The sequence below is a fragment of the Gymnoscopelus microlampas genome, assembly GCF_963454915.1.
Source record: "Gymnoscopelus microlampas genome assembly, chromosome: 10".
NCBI lineage: Eukaryota > Metazoa > Chordata > Actinopteri > Myctophiformes > Myctophidae > Gymnoscopelus > Gymnoscopelus microlampas.
This window is the reverse complement of record NC_139947.1, coordinates 47,609,928-47,634,886: the sequence shown is the minus strand read 5'-3', so window position 1 is coordinate 47,634,886 and position 24,959 is coordinate 47,609,928. Positions and strand designations below refer to the sequence as shown.

Below are 24,959 nucleotides of genomic sequence, written 5' to 3'. Positions count from 1 at the left end.
TAAGCGCCTGAACATCTGCCTGAACATCTAGTACAGTGGTTTTCAACCTTTTTCGCGTCAAGGACCCCCAAATTGACACATATTAGCCTAGGGACCACCATTTGAAAAGATGTGCCAGGGACTCAACCATTTTGATTTATTGGGGGTCCCAATCTACACTATATCATCATCTAGTGTTCATTTAACAGTTACAGACACATAAGGGTCAATTTGGTTCCTCACTTAATTTGGCTGGGGACCCCCTGGAAACCCCTCAAGGACCACTGGTGGTCCCCGGACCACTGGTTGAGAACCACTGATCTAGTAGGTTTAAAGTGCTCATGATGGCCTGTAATTGCTTCTTTTGGGCTTAGATATAGGTCCCCATTTTCTTAAACTGTTTTTATTATATTTTGACACTGGTTTTGGCAATGTAAACGTATGTTTTCTCATGCCAATGAAGCTCCTTTGAATTTGAATGTCGTCGCCTTGCTAAACTAATGGCCTATATAATTTTTTTTAAGTTGTTCAGGAAAAATAAAAACTGATCCAAAACAAAACTATATGATATTTCTTAATCATTTCACCCAAAATGTTTATAACAAATTATGACTATTTAAATAAGAAATAACACTGTCTGTCAGTTATGTAACATAAGAGATTTAAATAGGTTTAAATAGGATTAAATCTGACTTAGGCCAACATTTTTAAAAATGGCCTAAATCAGTATTAATACTCACATGGTTTTGTGACTTAGGCCAAATTATGGCCTATTTTGGCCTATTTTGGCCTAAGTCACACGAGGGAGTTAAGGGGAGAGAACAGCATGATCCTTTTCAATTAGGAGATGGGCGATTTTACCAGAGGTGGCCAGTGTCATGAGGAGCTGATTTAGGCAAAAATATAATTTTCCTCAAAAAATGACGTAGGCCATTAGTTTAGCAAGGTGACGATGTGCTTATTTCTTTCACAAAATCTGGCAACACTTGACTCGTCCCTCTTTCTCCGTCACGTGACCCATAGAAAAGCCTCCGGACCAAAACACTGTGTGAACCCTGAAGCAGAACAACAACAACAACACGCCAGACCAGAAGAAATACCAGCAGAGAAAGAAAGAACGCCGACTTTAGACACGTTAGGCTCGTTTAGATCATTAGCATAAACATTAGCTGCCATACCCTGTCCGCCAGACAGGCCGTTTCAATGCATCACAGGGCAGAGGAAAGAAGATCATGGACGCGTACGACTTGTTTACAAGTTGCAAGAAGGGCGACGTTTCTAGAGTCAGGTAGGAGAGTAGAGAGTAGGCTTGTGTTTTTTATCCGTATGTATGTATGCATATGCACCCTAAATGCATGATGCATCTCTTAATAACATCATCACACGTGCACGTGAACTTGGCCTTGGTCTGCTGGACATTTGCAACTATACAGCTATAGCTAAACTATTTAAATGTTATTATGGGGGAATTGAGCTCTTAATTAACCGTTAATCTGATGATGATGATGATGACACATCAGCCAATGGAAGCAGAGATATCCTGCATCATGATCAGATCAATGTTCCTGATCACTGCCATCAGCTTCAAAGTAGGTCAACTAACTCACACAGTCCACTCTGGTTTTTGTGAGCCCCCCAGACAGTTTTTAAGTTGCTTGATTCAGTATTTAGATATTTGACATTCATTTTTGGTATTCATTTTATCAGACCCTTCCTATACAAACCCATTATAACTTCAAACTCAAATTTTAACATGTTAGAATGATCAATAACACCCGTCCTTGGTTCTGGTGACTTACCCTGCCCTCCTAATATGTGAAGGGGCCGTGTTCTTTCGATTACTTTTTCATTTATTTAATTAATCTATTTTATTGTATTACTTCTTTTTTTTTTTCATTTTCAAAAAATAATATTAAAAATAAATGAAAAAAGTAAATTGAAAAAATATGGAACCAAGGACGGGTGTTTCTGAGGAATCTAACATGGTTAAGATGAAGTTACAATGGGTTTGTATAGGAAGGGGGCGTGTCTGATAAAATGAATATCAATTATCTAAATACTGAAGTAGACGATAAAATTACCCCAAAAAGTCTTGAAAGTGAAATATCCCTTTAACGTTAGCCAAGCAGTGGTGGAAAAAGTAGGCCTATACTCACTCACATTTTTTACTTAGCTAAAAGTATCAATACTGCAATGTAGAAATGCTCTGTTATAAGTAAAATTCCCAGAATTCAAAATTTACTTGAGTAGAAGTAAAAGAGTATTGGCATCAAAATGTACTTCTTGAAGTACCAAAAATAGAAAGTGCTCATTATGCAGAATGTCCCATTTCATAAAATGTATATAAAACCTTTTGAAAATAGCAGATCTACAAGCTCACAATGCGTCGCATGACGACACATTGTGTGCTTGTAGATCTGCTATTTTCAAATGGCCGAAATATGGGGGTTGAAGTGGATAATGTTTATTTTGTAATAATAATCAAAATCTACAAAGTAACTAGTAACTAAAGCTGTCAAATAATTGTAGTGGAGTAAAAGTATAGTACTTGCCTCTGAGATGTAGTGGAGTAGAAGTAGAAGTAAAAGTACTGAACATTGGGAAAAACTCATTAGCCAAGTAAACAAGTTTGTCAAATATGGGGCAAAAGTCGTTACATAGCCATGTAAACATCTCAACTTACTAGACCAGTGGTTCTCAACCTGTGGGTCGGGACCCCCAGGGGTGTCCCCCATTTCTTTTTTGGGGGGGGGGGTTCCCAGATGACAGTACATGAGACCTTTTAATTAAATAAAAAGGGGCAAAAGCTGATCTACAAGTTCAAGCGTTGTCTGCTTGTAGATCAGCTATTTTCACAATATTTATCTGTTGAACCGAGTCAAACAAAAATGTATTGCCTCAACTCCTACAATTCTAAGTGCTTGTCAGGTGGGGGGGGGGGTGGGGGTGTTCCCGTGTTCAAATATTTTCAAATATGATCATTTTGGGTGTCCCCCTGTTCAAATATGATTATTTTGGGTGTCCCCCTGTTCAAATATGATTATTTTGGGTGTCCCCTGTTCAAATATGATTATTTTGGGTGTCCCCCTGTTCAAATATGATTATTTTGGGTGTCCCCCTGTTCAAATATGATTATTTTGGGTGTCCCCTGTTCAAATATGATTATTTTGGGGGGGGGGGGTCCCCTGTTCAAATATGATTATTTTGGGTGTCCCCCTGTTCAAATATGATTATTTTGGGTGTCCCCTGTTCAAATATGATTATTTTGGGTGTCCCCCTGTTCAAATATGATTATTTTGGGTGTCCCCCTGTTCAAATATGATTATTTTGGGTGTCCCCCTGTTCAAATATGATTATTTTCGGTGTCCCCCTGTTCAAATATGATTATTTTGGGTGTCCCCTGTTCAAATATGATTATTTTGGGGGGGGGGGGTCCCCTGTTCAAATATGATTATTTTGGGGGGGGCAGATACATTTGTTTTACACACAGATTGAAGCTGACATTCGTATTATTTAAAAGCACAGTGGGTTTTTCAGTCAGATCAGATGTTCTGTAAGTTCCATGAAAGTTTTTTTCAGGCTTGTTTCACTGGCAGTATCATACTGAAAAAAATATTTTTCATTACATTATTATTTCATTACATTATTATTATTATACATAATATTAAAAATAATATTAAAAATAAATGAAAAAAGTAAATTGAAAAAATACGGTCTCCTCACGTATTGGAAGGACAATATCAGTCACCAGAACCAAGGACGGGTGTTTCTGAGGAATCTAACATGGTTAAAATGGAGTTTGAAGTTACAATGGGTTCGTATAGGAAGGGGGCGTGTCTGATAAAATGAATATCAATTATCTGAATACTGAATCAAACGACTTAAAACTAGGGGCTCACAAAAGCCTGAGTAGACGATAAAATGACCCAAAAAAGTCTTGAAAGTGAAATATCCCATTAACGTTAGCCAAGCAGTGGTGGAAAACGTAGGCCTATACTCACATTTTTTACTTGTAAAAGTATCAATACGGCAATGTAGAAATGCTCTGTTACAAGTAAAAGTCCCGGTATTCAAAATTTACTTGAGTAGAAGTAAAAGAGTATTGGCATCAAAATGTACTTCTTGAAGTACCAAAAATAGAAAGTGCTCATTATGCAGAATGTCCCATTTCATAAAATGTATATAGAACCTTTTGAAAATAGCAGATCTACAAGCTCACAATGCGTCGCATGGCGACACATTGGGTGCTTAGATCTGCTATTTTCAAATGGCCGAAATATGGGGGTTGAAGTGGATAATGTGGTTGTTTTGTAATAATAATCAAAATCTACAAAGTAACTAGTAACTAAAGCTGTCAAATAATTGTACTGGAGTAAAAGTATAATACTTGCCTCTGGCTCTGATGTAGTGGAGTAGAAGTAAAAGTACTGAACATTGGAAAAACTCATTAGCCAAGTAAACAAGTTTGTCAAATATGGGGCAAAAGTCGTTACATACATAGCCATGTAAACATCTCAACTTACTAGACCAGTGGTTCTCAACCTGTGGGTTGTCCCCACATTTATTTATTTGGGGGGGGGGGTTCCAGATGACAGTAAATGAGACCTTTTTAATAAAATATAAAAAAAGCTGATCTACAAGTTCAAGCGTTGTCTGCTTGTAGATCAGCTATTTTCACAATATTTATCTGTTGAACCGAGTCAAACAAAAATGTATTGCCTCAACTCCTACAATTCTAAGTGCTTGTCAGGGTGGGGTGGGGGGGGGGGGGTCCCCTGTTCAAATATTTTAAAATATGGTTATTTTGGGTGTCCCCTGTTCAAATATGATTATATTGGGTGTCCCCAGTTCAAATATGATTATTTTGGGGGGTCCCCTGTTGAAATATGATTATTTTGGGTGTCCCCTGTTCAAATATGATTATTTTGGGGGTCCCCTGTTCAAATATGATTATTTTGGTTGTCCCCTGTTCAAATATGATTATTTTGGGGGGGGTCCCCTGTTCAAATATGATTATTTTGGGGTCGCAGCCTGAAAAGCTTGAGAACCTCTGCACTGCACCACCTCCACCTGATCTAAAACTAATGTTACAGCTACTAATAAAAAAAGACAGCTAATTGTAAATTCAGTGAAGTTACTCATGCAGATACATTTGTTTTACACACAGATTGAAGCTGACATTCGTATTATTTAAAAGCTCTGGGTTTTTCAGTCAGATCAGATGTTCTGTAAGTTCCATGAAAGTTTTTTTCACTGGCAGTATCATACTGAAAAAAATGTTTTTCATTACATTAGTGTCCAATGGTTCTCTCTAGCTTTTGATTTTATATTATATTATATTAACCCATTGAGACCTGAAGCCGATTCTACATGTCTCCTAAATCCCAACAGTATTCTGAAAAACGTATGTTTCTATATCAGTGGTGCTCAATCTTTTTCATGTCAAGGACCCCCAAAATTATATGTATTTGACCACGGACCCCCATCAAAATGTTTAGTTCCAGGGACCCCCCAGAAGCAAAGATTTGAGTTAAAAATGTTCGCTTTAAAAATATATACATTCAAAGATTTGCACACATTTTCACGAATTTTCAAAAATAGCAGATCTACAAGCTCATAGCGCGGCACTCGGTGCCGCGCTATGAGCTTGTAGATCTGCTATTTTTGAATAGCCCAAAGTGTAAGATAATGCTTTTTAGCTCAAATCTAAAAATGACACAGTTCCAGGTCTTAATGGGTTAAGTTAATGCCAATAATAGTTTTTTTTTTGCTTCCTCGTTAGGTATCTTGTCGAACAGAGAGATGTGGACCTCAATCTAAAAGATAATTGGGACAGTACTCCGTTGTAAGTACAATATGTTCAATCAAGGACATTCTCTGGTCCTCACATGTAGCGTCATTAGATCATTACCCTGATGGTTATCATTTGATATGTAACCATGTGTTTCCTCCAGGTATTATGCTTGCCTCTGTGGCCATGAGGAACTGGTCCAGTATCTGTTGGCTACTGGTAAGTCTGTTTCTTTAATTACTTCCTTGTTTGGCATGTAACTGTAACTGCATAAAAAGTACACCAGTGCTGGTGCCAGGCACAACACATCGTGAAAGCACCTGTGTAATTTTAGAGTTCTTTGGCTATTCAAAAATAGCAGATCTACAAGCTCATAGCGGCGCTATGAGCTTGTAGATCTGCTATTTTTGAAAAATCATGAAATTTCCTGCAAATCTGCACTGCACCAACACAGAGTAAATAAGGTGGTGGAGTGGAGCGATAACAACGCTCTTATCATTAACACAAAAAAAGACAAAGGAGATTGTTTTTGGTGCCCCACTAGAGATACACAGATCCCCCATTACTATTCATAGTGAACAGATCAACCAGGTATGTTCGTATACATACCTAGGAGTAGTAATTGACCACCTTCTGTCATGGAAAGACCAGATTGAATCAGTGGGTAAGAAGACAAAGCAAATAGTCTATTTCCTTCGCCGTCTGAGATCTTTTGGTGCTAGTAGACAGATTCTTCTTTTGTTTTTCACTTCTGTTATAATGAGTGTTCTTCAGTACTGTAGTTAGTACCACCTGGTATGGATGTCTGTCTGTAGCCTTAAAGTCACAACTGCAGCAACTGAACATTTGTTCAAAGATTGTTGGACAGCCACTTCAGAGGCTCTATACAACTACGTATAATGACAGTATGATAAGGTTGGCAAGGAATATCACTTCAAACACTAGCCATGCTTTGTATGGAGAATATAGGTTGCTGCCTTCAGAAAGGAGATACAGTGTTCCTACATACAATAAGGTCAAACTGAAGAGGTCCTTTGTCCATCAGACGACACTGAGGCTAAATCAGGAGTTCTAGGCCAGGGGTAGGCTGAGAGGTGACATTGCTCTTGTCTTTGTATGTCTTTATGTATGTATTTTGTTTTGTTTTTCTTGTGTCATGTCAAATGTGTGTACTGTTTATTGTTTGCATACATGGCTGCTGGGTCGCAAGACAAATTTCAGTGTGAACTGACAATAAAGTATTATCGTATCGTATCGTAAATCTGTGAATATATACCTTTTTTCAAAGCGAACATTTTTAATTCAAATCTTTGCTTCTGGCGGTCCCTGGAACATAATATTTTCAGATGGGGGAGCAGGGCCAAATACATAACATTTTGGGGGTCCTTGACATTAAAACGTTTTGAGCACCACTGATATAGCAACATCATTTTTTTCAGAAAACTTGTTAGGATTTAGAAGACATTTTTAGAATCGGCCTCAGGTCTTAATGTGTTAAACACATGAACCCTAGTGTCCCTTTTAGTGCGGCTAACATTTAGCGAAAAATGTCAGATCTACAAGCTCACAACATGTCGTGAGCTTGTAGCTTGTAGGGCTGTTTGCTGCAAACAGCTTTGGTGTAGAGCAAAAAAACAGGAAGGGGCCTAGTTTAGAGCCCTCGGGCACTCTGGTCAACTATGTTTGGTATGCATGGTTTAAATAGTTTTCAAACAGAGCAAATACACACATACACACTTTGGAAGTTCATCCAATTTGAGAAAATGTTTTAAAAAACAAAACGAATAAACCTGATCTTCAGTTTGAGCTTTCGAGTTTGCTTGAGGTCAGAGGTCATGTTGCCAGATTAAAGACTATTTGTCAGTAATTGTGAGTCTATCTCAAACTGTTTTAGATTTATAGTGGAAAATCTGTCATTGTGACTGATGAGCTTGACCTCCAAAACTTACCCTACTGATCTCTCCAATAGATAGGATGGAATAGCTCAGACATGGAACAAATATTTTCTTCTTAGTTTCAAGTAAATTGCAGTATTTATGACAACGTTATGGCTGAAAAAGATTTAGACCTTTTTTTGGTAACCTTTTTATTTTTTACCCTTGTAGCCCCAACAATGTATCAGGTTTTCTAAGTACCATTTGCTGACCTTTCCTGAAAGTTCATGTCATTTTGCGCTGTTATTTCCCATAATAAATCTGCTGACAACAAGCAGACATTCAAACCGGACAAAAACAATAGCGGGACCAAAATCAGGAAACAGCTGCATGTAGTAAAAGACCTCTCATTCTTCAAATAATGAACATGAATATGATCACAAGATACTGTAGTTAGGGGCTGTCACGATTACAGATTTAAGTTGACGATGATTAATTGTCACTCAAATAATTGCGTTTAACGATTTAATTGTGTGTTTGGCCATTGAACGTTGGAACATTATGAAGCCTTTTAGGCAGACATGACAAATAACTGAAATATGCAAAGAAATTATTGACATATTTAATCATTTTATGCATGTAAAAATAGCAGAAATAGCTGATCTACAAGCTTACAACGCGTTGCAAGCTTGTAGATCTGCTATTTCTGCTTTTTTAACCCATTAAGACCACAGAGGAACTGTGTCATTTTTAGATTTGAGCTAAAAAGCATTATTTTTATAGCAGATATACAAGCTCATAGCGCGGCACCGAGTGCCGCGCTACGAGCTTGTATATCTGCTATTTTTGAAAAATCGTGAAAATGTGTGCAAATCTTTGAATATATATATTTTTAAAGGGAACATTTTTTAACTTTTTTAAATCTTTGCTTCTGGGGGGTCTCTGGAACAAAATGTTTTGATGGGGGTCTGCGGCCAAATACATATAATTTTGGGGGTCCTTGACATGAAAAAGATCGAGCACCACTGATATAGAAACATACGTTTTTCAGAAAACTGTTGAGATTTAGGAGACATGTAGAATCGGCTTCAGGTCTCAATGGGTTAATATTTGAAAATGTATGACAATTTCAACATGGAAACGATTATGCAAAAAATAATTGCGACTATCTCAAATAATTGCGATTTAAAGGATTATTATGTAATAATTGTGACAGGCCTAACTGTAGTGTACTATGGTTTTTCTTTTCACATTCGTCGTTTTCAGGTTCCAAGTGTGAAGCCAACACATTTGACGGGGAAAGGTGTATGTATGGTTCCCTGAGTGACTCCATCCGGCGCCTGCTCAAGGAGTACAAGTGCATCACGACCCAAACCATGCAACGTGACTATTTTGACTACTTCATGCACACGTAAGGGACCCAGTAGCCTCGATCTCCAGGCTTTTATTGTCTAGTTTTGCTAAAAAAATAAAACCCTTTACCAGCGCGTCGGTGTACCCGATATATAGGAAGTGTTTCATTTCCCCAACCAACCAGAGTGCAGTGGGCGTCGCTCGTAATGTTGTGTTGACGGGGCGGGGGGCCGACGGACAGATCGGTGAACCAATGGGATCCCACGGATTCTCTCGCCGGAGATGTTAAACACGCCCCTTTAGGTCAGAAAACAGGAGCACTGGTGCAGCCTTGGGATCCAGTGGCTGGCTTCTACGCATGGGAAATATATTTTAACCCATTAAGACCTGAGGCCACTTCTAAAAAAAAACATTTTTTCAACAGTTTTTCGGAAAAAAAAATAAAAAATATATTTTTCACGATTTTTCAAAAATAGCAGATCTACAAGCTCATAGCGCGGCACTCGGTGCCGCGCTATGAGCTTGTATATCTGCTATTTTTGAATAGCCACAGAAATCTAAAGTGACACAGATGCGTTCCAGGTCTTAATGGGTAGAGATATTTCACTTTCAAACATGTTTGGGGTCATTTACATCTACTCAGGCTATTGTGAGCACCCCGGACAGTTTTTAAGTTGCTTGATTCAGTATTTAGATATTTTATATTCATTTTATCAGACACGCCCCCTTCCTATACAAACCCATTAACTTCAATCTCCATTTTAACCATGATAGATTCCTCGAAAACACCCGCCCTTGGTTCTGGTGACTCGTACTGCCCTCCTAATACGTGAGGGGGACATGTTTTTTTTTCCGATTAACCTTTTCAATAATGTCTTAATTGTTTTTATTGTATTTTTCATTTATCCCCAAAATATAAAAAATAAATGGAAAAAGTAATTGAAAAAACCCGGTCATTAGAAGGACAATATCAGTCACCAGAACCAAGGACGGGAGTTTTCGAGGAATCTATCAAGATTAAAATGGAGTTCGAAGCTACAATAGGTTTGAAGAGGAAGAAAATGTTGACGATAAAATGGTCTGGGGTGCTCACAAAACCCTGAGTAGATGTGAAAACGACCCCAAACATGTTTGAAAGTGAAGTGAAATATCCCTTTTACCCATTAAACTTTATCTTCATATAATTGGTCCTTAACAATACTCATTATAAGATAGATGGCATGGCACAATTTCCACCGGCTACTTACTCTGCGTCTCATTGGTGGACTGTGGACAGTTCAGAAACCTGCCTACCAATGGCGTCATTGATGGGCATTCCAAGCTAATAGAAACTACCTTCTTTCTCTTCCTGGAAAGGTAGCGTGTGGAAAGAGATGACATTGTTCTTGCACTAATAAAAAAAAAATCTTGTTTGAAATGACCAAACCTGCCTACTGATGATGTCACTGGTAGGCAGGTTTCTGAAATGTCCACAGCCCTCCTGAGACACAGAGTGGGTAGACAGAAATGGTGATCTTATAACGATAGCGAGGACCAATTATATGAAGATGAGGTTAAACATTTTTAAACCCATTTTCTGAGCTTTGATACTTTGCTCATGCTGTGTGCTTACGTTCATGTGGCTTTTTTGATGTATCAGGTTACTTGAGCAGGGTCAGTTCAGTGATGTCAAGTTTCTGGTTCATGGAGAGACGTTTCGGGCTCACCGCTGTGTTCTCAGCGCACGCTCAGAGTACTTCACCGCTATGTTTGAAACTAAATGGAAAGGAAAGGACATGATCACCCTGAAGCATCCTTTGGTAAGGAACTAGCCTACACTAGCTCTGTAGTTATTTGCTTGTACTAGTTTGTATTCCCATTAGATTAACGTGGCTAATATTTTTAGCTTATTATATCCATGAGAATAAAAGCCGTTTTGATTTCAGATAAACTCTGCAGCCTTTGGGGGCATCCTGCAGTATTTCTATACAGGTGAGTGTGTGTGAACGCTGACATCATTTTCTGTCACATCTTGTTATTCTATTACTAAGACTTTCCCTATATGTGGGTGGAAATTGAAGACTGTGATGCCAATACATGTCTTATAAATAAATACATACAATTATAAATATTGTTAGCTATCCAATCAATCCTGATTGGATTCAATTGGTACCCTGACCTGAAAATGTTAACATTACTGAACATTCTATAGCAGTGGTAGGAAACAGGTGGCCCGTGGGCCAGAACTGTCCGGCCAGTGCTAATATCTGGCCCGGCAAATGATTTTGTAAATAATTTACTATAGCTGACTGATAGTCCAGGTAGGATATGGACAGGCAGTAATAGCTTTGCATTGATGAAACCGGGTAGGATGAACAAATAGTGAAAACACAACATTCAAAGAATGAAAATAGAACAGTCACCATCCTCTCTCACGTTTAAAAAACAAACCAAAACGGTGTTTCACATGGCTTGTATTATACTTTGTTTGTCTCCATTCTAAGAGACCTTGAACCATGAAAGAGTTGTTGTTGGAAAAGGAGTATGACTCTCTTGTCTCTAGATAAAAATGTTCCTTTGAAACTTTTTCAAGGATGGGTCCGGCACAAAATGATTACACAAGCATTTCTGTATGCACCTGTAACATTTGATTCCATGCGCATTTCTATCAATTGTTATACCACACACATCTTTATTTTATTTATTAACTTTCATAACAATGTAGTTGTATGTAAGGTGGTTTGTTGCAAATTGCAGGTTCTATTAGCCATTGATTGTGTTCTGGCCCACCATTCAATGGAATTGCTTAAATGTTTAACATTTTTATTTTATATATTTTACTTAACAAAAACATATCAATTGCACCTTAATGGAGAAATGATCTATGTTTATGTGCAATGTATTATGGCTGAAGCTGTGAGTAGGTAGGATACTTTAGGTAGGATACTTTATTGGCAGTGTAAAAAAAGTCACAACAGTGTCATTCATTAATAAAACGCCATTGTGGACTGTACAAAAAAGCCGTAACTTGTTTTCATTGTGGTCCAATGTAGGTTGGTAGGACACTTTATTTAGGAGTACATAGTGACATGTATTAAAAGGTGGCATGGTCCTTTTAAAATCTCAATGTTTGACCCGTAGGACGGATGGACATCGATGTGAGCCTTGTGGAGGACTGCAAACGACTGGCTAAACAGTGCAAGATGGGAGACCTCATCGAAGACCTGGAGATTAAGTGTAAACAGGTGTATGAATTTGGTAAGTCGAGCCTTTTGCACATGTTTACAGTTGAAACATGGGTGAACTTTCAAAATACACCAAAAGATGCATCCTGTTGACACACACACACGCACACGCACACAGACACACAGAAGTCTGTTTAATTTGAACCACTTTAACCCTTGGCCCATTGTTCCTCTTCTAGGGTGAATATTCAGCAAAAATAGATCTACAAGCTCACAACGTTGCATTGTGAACTTGTAGATGTAGATTGGCTATTTTCGGTGAAGAAATTTGGTGCAGAGGAAAAAAAGGAGGGGGCCTAGTATAAACCCCTGGGGGACTTCGGTCAAAAACAGTATATAGGCCAGGGTTTAAGAGCTCCTCCGTGTTATGAAATAATGGCTCATTAGAGCACTGGTAGGCTAAAGGTGGCCCGTGGGCCAGATAACATCAGGACAGGCATATTCGCTTGTAAATAATTTAGAAGTTCTGCCAGACAGTCCCACATTTAGGCTATAATGTCCAAATCAAGAGTCAACCTGTACTGAAAATTATATCTTTAAAAAAAAAAGTGTGTTTCTCTCCGAAGAGACCTTGAACAATCTAAGGGCTCCTGTTCTATGAAAGAGCTCTTGTTTATTATCTCTGTTTGAAAAGGAGTATGACTGTCTCTAGATAAAGCTTTTTTTTTAAAAACTTTTTAATTAACTAAAATGTTCTTACAGTCAAGGATGTAGCCTGCACAATATGATCACAATAGTATTTCTATCTGCACATGTAACATACAATATCACACAAATATGTATTTATTAACTTCTATAGCAATACATTTAGTTTTGTGTATATAAGGCTTTCTCTCACATGTTCCAGTTCTTAAATTAGCCATAAATGATGTTCTGGCCCACCATCTAATGGCTCAGATGGCTCAATCGTACTTGCGACCCCTGCATTAGAGCAGTGGTTCTCAACCAGTGGCCCGGGGACCACCAGTGGTCCTTGAGGGGGTTCCAGGGGGTCCCCAGACAAATAAATAGTTGGGGACCAAATTGACCTTTGTCTGTCTGTAACTCTGAGAGTGTACAAATGGAACCAAATGGACCCTAACAGGTCCATTTGGTTCCATTTGTACACTCTCAGAGTTAAATGAACTCTAATGATGATGATACAGTGTAGATTGGGACCCCCAAGAAATCAAAATGGTTGAGTCCCTGGCATATCTTTTCAAATGGGGGTCCGTGGGCCAATATGTGTCAATTTGGGGGTCCCTGACGTGAAAAAGGTTGAAAACCCCTGCATTAGAGTATTATATTGTGTTTGGATTTCATCACTGTCGGGTGGATGGAAACCTTCTATATCTAAAATCGTAACTTTTCAGGAAATGGAATGTTGTTGGAATGGAATGTTCCAATGTAGTTTTATTTACTGACAAGCTCTTGCTAATACTTTTCCTTTTGTTCAATATTTATAAAACCCACTGATAGACTTAACCACCTTCAGTGGTGAGCTTGAAGATCAAAAGAACAATTTTCCTGCTAATTGAAGCCTGCTATCTCCCTGTCTTCTCCTTCCAGTGTCTAATAAACCAGGAACCTGTGTGAAGGTGCTTACCCTGGAACCCCATAACTCTCAGCTACAAGAAGAGATTGCCCAGCTAGCAGATTGTGCACTTCCTGCACAGTTAAGAGTAAGAATATGACAATAAACGATGATCGGTTCTCATTTTATAAATGTTTTTATAAACAGTTTTTTTTGGAATTCACTACATTTTATCATGGCTCTTGTGTGGATGTGACTCCAGGTTGGATTTGGTGAGCTTCCCTTTGATGGAATTGACAACTTCCCTAGTTATCATGACATCTGCTTCAGAGTTAGTGGTTATAACTTCCTGTGTCACAAGGTAAGGCACTACACAGTAAAATGTGTGCATTTAACCCATTATGACCGGGAACGCATCTGTGTCATTTTCATCTGTGAAAATTTGTGCAAATCTTTGAATATATATATATATATATATTTTAAAGCGTTAGGATTTAGAAAACATTTTTTTAATTGACCTCAGGTCTTAATGGGTTAAGAGTGTCCGTTTGGTTCCATTCGTAGTTTAAAGTAGGTGTAAGTTATGTTTTTACAAAACAAAAGGGGGGGGGGGTTGTTCTGTTAAATCTTTACATTCTGATAGTAATCATTTCTGTAGAATGTTTATAACAGCTTAACAGTGTTTTTAGTAAACAGACAATCTAATATCAAGTCAGGATACCCAACAACAACTATTTTAACAAAAGAAAATCACTTACTGCACATTACATTGAACACTGCTGTGTAGAGCTCACATTCACTTTTTAAATGTCATTGGCCAGCTTCATTTGTCCTGTGAAGTTGAGTATTTGTGTGTGTGTGTGTGTGTGTGTGTGTGTGTGTGTGTACGTGTCCCTGCATGTTCAGGCATTTTTCTGCGGACGCAGTGACTACTTCAAAGCCCTGCTGGAGGACCACTTCAGTGAAGGAGAAACGTTGCCGTCCCAGCCCAGCACGCCGGTGCTCACCCTGCACAACATCTCCCATGAAATCTTCATTCGCATTCTCTACTACATCTACAGCGACGACACAGAGGTGTGTTCAGTCAAATGGACTCAAATGCTACAGTGTTATAAGCTGACTATAATACACAATAAGTAGGTTCATAATGCATCATAGACATGGGATGCATAGCAAGTGTTACCGACTGTTTTTGTAGGTTTTTGTTGTTGTATTGTTTTCCACAAAGGACACATTATTAACCATTCGAACCCTAGCTTCACTATTCCGGGGTGAAAATCGGGCAACAATAGACGATCTACAGTACAAGCTCACAACAGGTTGCTTGGTGAGCTTTTAGATTGCCGAGATTTGGTGTAGAGGGAAATACTTGTGGACTTAGTATAGAGCCCTGGGGGACCCCAGTCAAGTGGGTCTACTGTAAGTGTTGTTTCTAAAGGGAAAACCCCTACATGAATTAGAGCTTGAATTACACCTTATGTGTGTTCGTAGAAAGTGTAGTGTGTTCTGTGGAACTTTATAAACTGTAACCACACCAAACTAGAAAAAGAGGAGATATCCGAGAACAATAAACTAGTTTCATTAATCAAAGCTGACTAGGATCAACAAGACACAAATAAACACAGTATCACATAAAATCAACTGTAGTGGGTACCAGGCTTTTATTGAAAGGAGGCATGTATAAGAGAGAGGCCTATATTTCCATTTTTCAAACAGACCAGAATGAAAAAATCAACATTTTGTGTTAGTTTGAACCCAGTAAAATGTACTGGGTTAATTTATTGAAACCAAGTACTGTATGAAATAAACAGTGCATTTACAGGTCATTTAAACTTGTTCAAAGTTAAATCAAGTAACTTTACCTGAGTAGAATAGTGCAATCACAAACAATTCTGAGGTAGTCTCACTCTCTTGGTAAACATTAACACCATACCATTTATATGGTATTTACTGCACAGCCAGAATACTGTATAACAAAAACAAAATATACCTTATTGCCTATGGTAAATACCATAATAACATCAACACAGTGCAACAGTGGTCAAATTAACTTGTGCAAAAATATAAAAAAAATATGTGGTCCATCCTATGTATTGCACATTCAAATACCTGTATCTAGGCTTACAGTTATCTAGACTACAGTAGTAAAGTAATAACAGTCAGGTTCAGCTGCAAATAATAAAATAACAAAAATAAAAATAAGATACCGTATGGTATTTCCTATAATAACAAAACAGTGCAACAGTGATCAATTTAACTGCAAGTTCTAACTTCTACTGAGGGGTACATTCACAATAAGACAGACATAGGGAGAGAGAGATGAAGAAAGGGGGGAGGGGGGAGGAAGGAAGGGGACAGACAAAACATTTACAGGTCATTCAAATCCAAAAAACTCACTACTGGTATCACTATCCTCCCCGCTAGCAGTATTGTCCTTATCGTCGACGTCATCCAGTACAACAAGTTCGTTGTTAAACAGCTCGTCTTCATCTTCCTCTTCCTCGGCTGCAAGCCTGTTCTCCTCCTCTTGCTGTCGGAGTTGGGACAGGGCCTCTCGTCCTGCGGCGCAGGGCTGTCCCTAAGCAGAGGATGCGATCGTCTTCACTCCCGTCAGGATTCACGGTCTGTCCACAAACTTTGAAAGACTTTATGATCAGATCTTTGTCCAGCTTGTCCCATGCAGTGAGCACCCAGTCCACAAGCAGGCGGCGAGCGGGGGCTTTCGGGTTACCTCCGGTCGTGTATTGCTTGTCTACGTCTCCAGCCATCCACTGATCGTAGGACTCATGTAGACTCGCCTTGAAGAGCTGATTCCACATCACATCAGGTGCTTGGACATATTTTGTGCAGCCTCCCGGAATCACCGCGGTTGTCATCTTGTAGCCTTTTAGCTCAGCTTTGGTAGCGACACTGATGTGGCAGCGGTATGCGTCCCACACCAGGAGGCGTGGGGTGAAACTACATTTTCCCACCACTGACTTGAGCCAATCTTTAGTGAGATCATCATTCATCCAGCCATTCTTAGATGTGGCGACCACTGCTCTGGTGATCTGTTCCCTCATTACCTTCACTTCACGGATAGCCCCTTTTGAAGACGATATACGGCTTGAGTTTAGTGCCGTCAGCCTTGGCAGCAAGGACAACGGTGAGCTGGCTTTTTTCGTGTCCTGTTGTTTTCAGGGACACACTCTTTGTGCCTATGGCATCGACAGTAGTGGGAGACACCATATCGAACCAAACGGCAGTCTCATCCATTGCAATGATGTCCTTCTCTAAAATCCCTTTAGAGCTGACAGCCTTGCCAACGTAGTCAACAAACGAAACCAGTTTCTCAATGAGTTTATCTGGGTCTTTCTGTGCCATGGTAGTGCGTCGTCTCAGTGAGAGGCCATTGCGTTGCAGAAACTTTTCAAGCCAACCCTTACTGGCCACAAACGCCTTTCCTCCGTCACTCACTGTTGGGTAGATTTCCTTAGCCTTGATTTGTATCATTTTCCTTGACACTCTGTTGTGTTTGTCGCGCATTGTATGAATCCACTCTGTAAGTTGTGTCTCTAACTCCTCGCTAACTTTTTTTCTCCCTCCTCCAGTTAGACGTGATCTTTTATTGTCGGCTGCCATCAGCTCATTCTTTTGTTTTTTCCAATATCTGATTTGTTTGGAATCTATATTAAAGGAGACATCCGGTCATTTTAAGTGTTATGTTTGATGTGTGTCAAATCACTTACCAACGTAGAAATGAAAATCGCGTGACTCCACAGATCCCCCTATCGACCCCCACCGTTGGCATTATAGGAGTATATAGGATAGCAGCAATTCGCCTATTTTAACAAATGTAAAGTCTGTTTTTTTCTCCTAGTACTCATTGTGGAGTCCCATGATAACGTAACAGGCGCTAAAACTCCGAGAAGCTAACGGCTAATAACAGAACGAGCTAATGCTGGGGCTGCTTATCTCTCTGCATGGCAGCCCCAGGTTGCCAGGTCGGGAGAGAAACCAGCAACCAGCATTAGCTAGTTCTGTTATTAGCCGTTAGCTTGTCGGGAGTTTTAGCGCCTGTTACGTTATCATGGGACTCCACAATGAGTACTAGGAGAAAAAAACAGACTTTACATTTGTTAAAATAGGCGAATTGCTGCTATCCTATATACTCCTATAATGCCAACGGTGGGGGTCGATAGGGGGATCTGTGGAGTCACGCGATTTTCATTTCTACGTTGGTAAGTGATTTGACACACATCAAACATAACACTTAAAATGACCGGATGTCTCCTTTAAAGTGTTTGGCGGCTTTCTCTCCCGAATGAGCCGCTGCATACCGCAAAACTTCCTCTTTAAACTTAACATCAAACTTGCGCCTGTGTTTTTTCGCCGTAGTACCTGTCGTCGCCATGCTTTCTCTACTGTTGTGTTTTGTTGTGATGTCGTGCGCGGCGTGCGCGCGTCCCATATACGGGTAAGGAAGTATGGGGTCACGGGCGGTTCACGGGGTATTTTAGTAAACAGCGCCCTCTAAGGACTTGAAAAAAAAGTAGAGAAAAAAAAAGGCTTGTAATTCAGGCTCGGCTTGTAATGGAAAGGAGGCTTTTACGTGCTTTTTTCAACAGCGCCCCCGGTCATTAATAGAGAGACGGCTTTTAATTGAATAGAGGTTACTATTAGAGGATTTACGGTAGCTATGAATATGACTATGGGTTCACACTTATTTTATATTTTAAGTGTAACGACAGTGAAAACAGCACATTATAGGTAAACGGTGCACTTATTTTACATTCCACAGACCAGAAGACAGAGCGCTCTGGCCACGTTCAGGTGTTTAGACAGATATCTCGTGTTGTGCTTATAGACGGTTGCGTCCCCTCTCAAACGAGCATTTGCCCGTTCGGGCAACCCTCTAAGCAAACTCCACCTGCCCGAAAGTTTTATTTATCTGCCAGGCAGTGTTGATTTTGACAGCAAATTTTGATTTAGTTTTAGCCATTGTCTTTTGAATAAAATTCCATTTAGTTTTAGTCATATTTTAGTCATCTCAAATGCTTTACTGTTAGTCTAGTTTTAGTCGACTAAATATCATAAGATTATAGTCGACTAAATCTACTGTTGATTTAGTCGACTAAAATGGCCTTGATGGCGTGTCGTAATGGCTGATTTTACACTTGGTTCCATGCTGAAAATAGCCGATCCACAAGTTCACAACGCGTCGCGTGAGCTTGTAGATCCGCTATTTTCAGAGCGCAACACCCGAGCACAACCAAACATAAAATTACTTTTCTTAGTTCTACTGGATCTCTTCTCCACTAGTCCCTCACTAAAATGTTTGCCTAGTTTTTATTTGTTGACAAAATTGTCAATATATTTAGTTTTAGTAATCGTAGCTTAGTTTTTATTTCGTTTTTATTTAGTTTTAATCAGTGAAAAAAGGTAGTCGACGAACATTTTTCCTCATAGTTTTAGTAGATGAAATCAACACTGGCACACCCAGCATAATTTTAGAATACAAGGGTTCCAAACGGGTGTATAACAACTTCTAGATTTGTGTTTGGAACAGTCAAATGTTCAGAGCTCTGGATGTAATGGACCGGTTGTGTTTTTATTTCTTTTAATGTCCAGTTAACTCCAGAGAACGTGTTTGACGTCCTGTGCATGGCTGACATGTACCTGCTGCCCGGCCTGAAGCGCCTGTGTGGGAAGACTCTGGCCAAGACCATATGCCAGGACAACGTTCTGCAGATCTGGAAGGTGGCCAAGCTCTTCCTCTTGTCTCGTCTGGAGGACCAGTGCACAGAGTTCATGGCCAAGATCATCGAGAGGGTAATTATAATTATAACCAGTGATGGAAGAAGTACTCACATGTGTTGTCTTAAAAGTATCAATAGTATCACGTAAAAGTCTGGTATTAAAAATATACTTGGATAAAAGTATTTGCATATATTAAAAAAAGCCATTTTGGGGGTGAACTATGCCTTTTATGGTGTGCATCGGCCTTCATTCAAGTCATTGCCAATTCCCCATGTGCACACACACACACACACACACACACACACACACACACACACACACACACACACACACACACACACACACACACACACACACACACACACACACACACACACACACACACACACACACACACACTCACTATTCTCACTACTTCTTAACCCATTAAGACCTGGAAGTGTGTCATTTTTAGATTTGAGCTAAAAAGCATTATTTTACACTTTGGGCTATTCAAAAATAGCAGATATACAAGCTCATAGCGCGGCACCGAGTGCCGCGCTATGAGCTTGTAGATCTGCTATTTTTGAAAAATCGTTAAAATGTGTGCAAATCTTTGAATATATATATTTTTAAAGCAAACATTTTAACTCAAATCTTTGCTTCTGGGGGGTCCCTGGAACTAAATATTTTGATGGGGGTCCGCGGCCAAATACATATAATTTTGGGGGTCCTTGACATGAAAAAGATTGAGCACCACTGATATAGAAACATAAGTTTTTAAGAAAACTGTTGAGATTTAGGAGACATGTAGAATCGGCTTCAGGTCTCAATGGTTTAAGAGAAATTGGGATTTTGAAAATCTTTTGAAATAACAATGTTTGGGAAACCGTGGCGTAGCCAACATCATGCCTCCTCCGATACACATGGCGTCACCAGCCAGCCAATGCTTTGGACATCGCTGGCTCTCCACCCGCCAACACAAACAAGCTGCCAAACTGTGTCTGCTACAGCGCCCGGCCAAGCCGGAGGCACCGCTGCCAGGAATCCAAGCCAGGTCAATTAAATGGACTAAATTAAATTATAAACAAGGCAATTTTTGCCTTGTAAAAGTTAATGACCTAAAACTCATGTTTGTGGCCCAGCTAGTGGTTTCACACAACAACTGTCTTCTGTGATACAGCACTGGTCTGCTAGGGCATTGGTTCTCAAAGTGGGGTCCGGGGACCCCCAGGGTCATTGAGGGAGTTCCAGGGGGTCCCCAGCTAAATGATAGATTAGGCACCAAATGGACCCTTATGGATCTGTAACTCTGAGAGTGTACAAATGGAACCAAATGGACCCTAACGGGTCCATTTGGTTCCATTTGTACACTCTCAGAGTTAAATGAACATTGTTTTACAATATAAATTGGGGTTCCAGAGATAGAAATGTCATTAAATGGGGGTCCGTAGCTCTAATGCATGTCAAACTGGGGGTCCCTGAAATTAAAATGGTTGAGAATCACTGCTAGAGCCCTAAAAATCTTCTATTATGGGGGGTCCCTGAGGCATATATTTTCAAATGGGGGTCTGCGGGCTAATAAGTGTCAATTTGGGGGTCCTTGACATGAAAAAGTTTGAGAACCACTGTGCTAGGGATATTGTAAAATCCTGAGTGTTAATTTAACTCTGAGATTGTAGGCTACAAATGGACCCAGATGTTATTTTGTTTAACTCTTTGAGAGTGTACAGATGTGGACTCTCATGGGCCAATTTGGTTACATTTGTACACTCTGAATCTGTGTTAAAGTTGGGCCACGGATAAGTGACAACTTCTGCTATTTACACAGTTTACTAGTCCATATCTAAACGACACAACATCAGTTTCTTTTTTTTTTCCATACAAATGAATGGAAATGACTTCAAAGGAGACGTTATGAAAAGGTGACCCCTAGTGGTAGTAGGATGGAAGTGCACAGTAATCTCAAGACAGCAGAAGTGGGGGAAGCTGCTGTTCTGCTGCACTATATTGACAGACAGTACATATATTGCCTATATATGAACACTCTAAATGTGTAGCATTTAAAACCAGATATATTTACAATGCTCTGGAGGCCTCTACTGTAAAAGGTTAAATTAAATGCATATTTATGATATAAATATCCTTGTATTTGTTTATAGGAGTTTAGGTGAGTTTACCAGGGTGGAGTCCTGACATAACTAAACTGCTCAACTAACATATTTATTGTTTATGACAAGGTGGGGGGGGGGGGGGGGGCATGGAATTATAAATTATTCTTATAGTATAAATATTTGGCATTTTAATTTGCCAGCATTTAAAATGATCTGTTGCCCTGACTTAGACCACAGCATCCGTGGGGAAAACCTTTGCAGGAACTAGCAGATCTACAGGGGATCCCCAGCAAAATTAGTAAATATAGCATCACAATCATTTTAACCACTCTATCCCAGTGTTGTGTTCTAGGTTTTTTCGGAGGGTATACGCTACGATATGATGCGCGTGGCCGTGGGTATACGCTCTCGCGTTTTCAATGGATGAAATGGTTATTAGACTGTACACGGTTCTTCCCAAAATAATCTGGACTGTGTACGGCGTATACAGCGTCTGCTGGTAGACACACCACTGCTCTATCCATTTATATGAATTCATTTATATTCAAAAATAACAGATCTAAAAGCTCACAGCTGAAAATCTTTTTTACATAAATCATAAATCTTCTCTTCTGGGGGGGGGTCCCTGGCACAAAACATTTTCAGATGAGGTGGGGATTTGAAACATGTCCTCCTTGTCTGTCTGTCTGTCTGTCTGTCTGTCCGTTCCTCCCTCCCTCCCACAGCTGGTGGAGAACCCGGAGTTCGCCGAGATGATCCGAGAGGACGCGGCGGCCGTGGAGAACCGCCACAAGACGGACTCCATCCCGCTGGTGGACGACATCCGCTTCCACATCGCCAGCGACGTGCAGACCTACAGCGCCATCGAGGAGGCCGACCAGAAGCTGGTCGCCCTGGAGACGCTTCTGGCCAACATCGACCTGGAATGCTAAACGTGCTTTTTAGTTTGTTAACCCCCATTCAGACCGGGGGGAACGCATCTTTGTGTCATTTTTAAGATTTCTTTGGGGCTATTCAAAAATAGCAGATGTACAAGCTCGTCCCTGTCGTGAACGGCCTTTTCAGGCTCGTCCCTGTCATATGACGACACCCTTAACACGCTGAAGTATGCCAACAGGGCCAAGGAGATAAAGACCTCGCTGAAGAGCAATGTTGTCACCCTGGACAGTCACATTGGCCAGTATGGATATGTGATATATGATATGTGAAAAACAGCGACAAGAGATTGACGAGTTGAAGAAGAAGCTGAAAGAAGGAAATATCTATGCCCTGGGGATTCTAACATGATCGCCGCTCAGAAACAAGCAGAGTTTAAAAAGGAGTGCCGCGCTATGAGCTTGTAGATCTGCTATTTTAGAAAATGTGTGCAAATCTTTGAATGTATATATTTTTAAAGTCAACATTTTTAACTAAAATCTTTGCTTCTGGGGGATTCTACTAAATCCTAACAGTTTTTTGAAAAATATTGTGTTGCTATATCAGTGGTTCTTTTGTTTTCATGTCAAGGACCCCCAAAATGATATGTATTTAGCCACGGACCCTCATCTCAAAATATTTTGTTCCAGGGACCCCCAGAAGCAAAGATTTGAGTTTAAAAAATTGCTTTCAAAATATATATATTCAAGGATTTGCACAAATGTTCACGATTTGAAAAAAATATATAGCAGATCTACAAGCTCATTGCGTGGCTATGAGCTTGTAGATCTGCTATATATTCAATAGCCAAAGAAATCAAAAAATGACAGAGATGTGTTCCTCCTCCGGAAAAGTTATACTTATTGTTTTTTTCCCCTGATTTTCTCATCAGCCCAGTAGGGGTGCAACAGTTAATCAATCTAAATGATTTAATCGATGATAAAAAAAAGTGTTGTTTTCTTTTCTCTTTTTTACCCATAAGACCTGAGGCCGATTCTACAACTGCCTTCCAAATCGGTAGTTTTTCAAAAATGTTCAAAAATAGCAGATGTACAAGCTGGCTGTACGAGCTTGTAGATCTGCTATTTTTGAATAGCCAACGTTAAAATCTAAAATGACACGGGACGCTTTCCTGGTTTGATGATATTTTTGGGGGCTTTTCTGCCTATATTGATAGGAGAGTCGAGATTTGACCGGAAACGGGGGAAAGAGTGGGTATTGACATGCAGCAAAGGTAAATCGGGAATCGAACCTGGGACGTCAGAGCCGAGATCACAACGCCCACGTTGTGGAGCTTTTAGTTTCGGCTGTTTTCGCTATTTTATCGCACGATACAGTTGTATAGCTAAGTGTAAAACAGAGCTTGGTCAAACTAATCGATTTAGTCCATTATTGAAAAAATACATGTGTTTGAATTGTTTGTTGATATACAAAAATGTATAAGTGCTTCTCGATTATTTGTTAATTCAGAAAAGTACAGTAATTGGTTGAACATTTTGGTAAGAAAATAATGGATAGTCGCAGCCCTACAACTCTGTAAGGGTGCATGGCTCCAAGTCTTTACGCCTCAGCTCAGCAGCGAGGCGTGGATTAGCGCTAGCAGGGTCCATTGTCGTGGTTGATTCAAGATGAACTTGTCAACAGAGATAATGGAACGTCACTTTTGGCCAAATACCATCTAAAGGGGAGCTTAACCAACCCGTTAAGACCTGAGGGCGATTCTACAGAACATCTAAATCCTAACTGTTTTTTTTATTTTTTATTATGCTACTATAGTCAGTGATTCTCAAACTTTTTCATGTCAAGGACCCCAAAATGATATGTATTTGGCCACGGACCCCCATCTCAAAATATTTTGTCCCAGGGACCCCCCAGAAGCAAAGATTTGAGTTACAAATGTTCGCTTAAAAAAAAAAGTCTATTCAAAGATTTGCACAAATTTTCAAGATTTTTCAAAAAATAGCAGATCTACAAGCTCATAGCGCGGCACTCTATCTGCTATTTTTGAATAGCCAAAGTGTAAAGAAAATGCTTTTTAGCTCAAATCAAAAAGTGACACAGATGCGTTCCAGGTCTTAATGGGTTAAAACATTGAACTTAACACCCAGAATGAATGAAACCACAGGTTGGCATAATAGGCAAACATTAAACCGCTTTGAAAATGCTACAAATACTGGAGGCGGGCTGTAAATAAGCACTGTTTGTAATTTAAGTGTTTTTTTGGTTCGTTTTAGAAGTCCTTCAATAGAGTTAGGTATCTAAAGAGATCGGGTGAGAGTAATCTTCCATGGTAAGAGCCGGTAGGATAATGAGAAGTGACGAGCAAAATGTAGTTTTACTTTATATTGTATGTTTCCTATGTTTTAGTTCATTTAGGTCTACAGTATATATTTTTCAAAAGGGTTGACTTTGTTAGAGCCGAGGCTATATTTTAGAGGGAGCGCCATTTATGTTCGCTGCTGATACCTTTTTTTTTTT

At 39.6% G+C, this 24,959-nt stretch overlaps 1 protein-coding gene across 2 annotated transcripts; it reads left to right on the top strand.

Annotated features, from left to right (window-relative positions):
• Positions 1-1,021: 1,021 nt before the first annotated feature.
• On the top strand, positions 1,022-24,959 carry abtb1 (ankyrin repeat and BTB (POZ) domain containing 1). 2 transcript variants are annotated; one of them, XR_014601590.1, is made up of 13 exons: positions 1,022-1,267; positions 5,762-5,824; positions 5,934-5,989; positions 8,911-9,055; positions 10,637-10,796; positions 10,923-10,968; positions 12,118-12,234; positions 13,770-13,882; positions 13,997-14,095; positions 14,641-14,808; positions 19,345-19,545; positions 22,292-23,204; positions 23,262-24,959. XR_014601590.1 is itself a non-coding variant. In XM_084068357.1 (12 exons), the coding sequence occupies exons 1-12, from the start codon at positions 1,212-1,214 to the stop codon at positions 22,496-22,498; spliced, it is 1,431 nt and encodes a 476-aa protein (XP_083924483.1). In that variant the 5' UTR covers positions 1,022-1,211; the 3' UTR covers positions 22,499-24,959. The 2 variants fall into 2 exon arrangements, 1 of the variants encoding a protein (XP_083924483.1); XM_084068357.1 differs by having other exon boundaries at positions 22,292-24,959.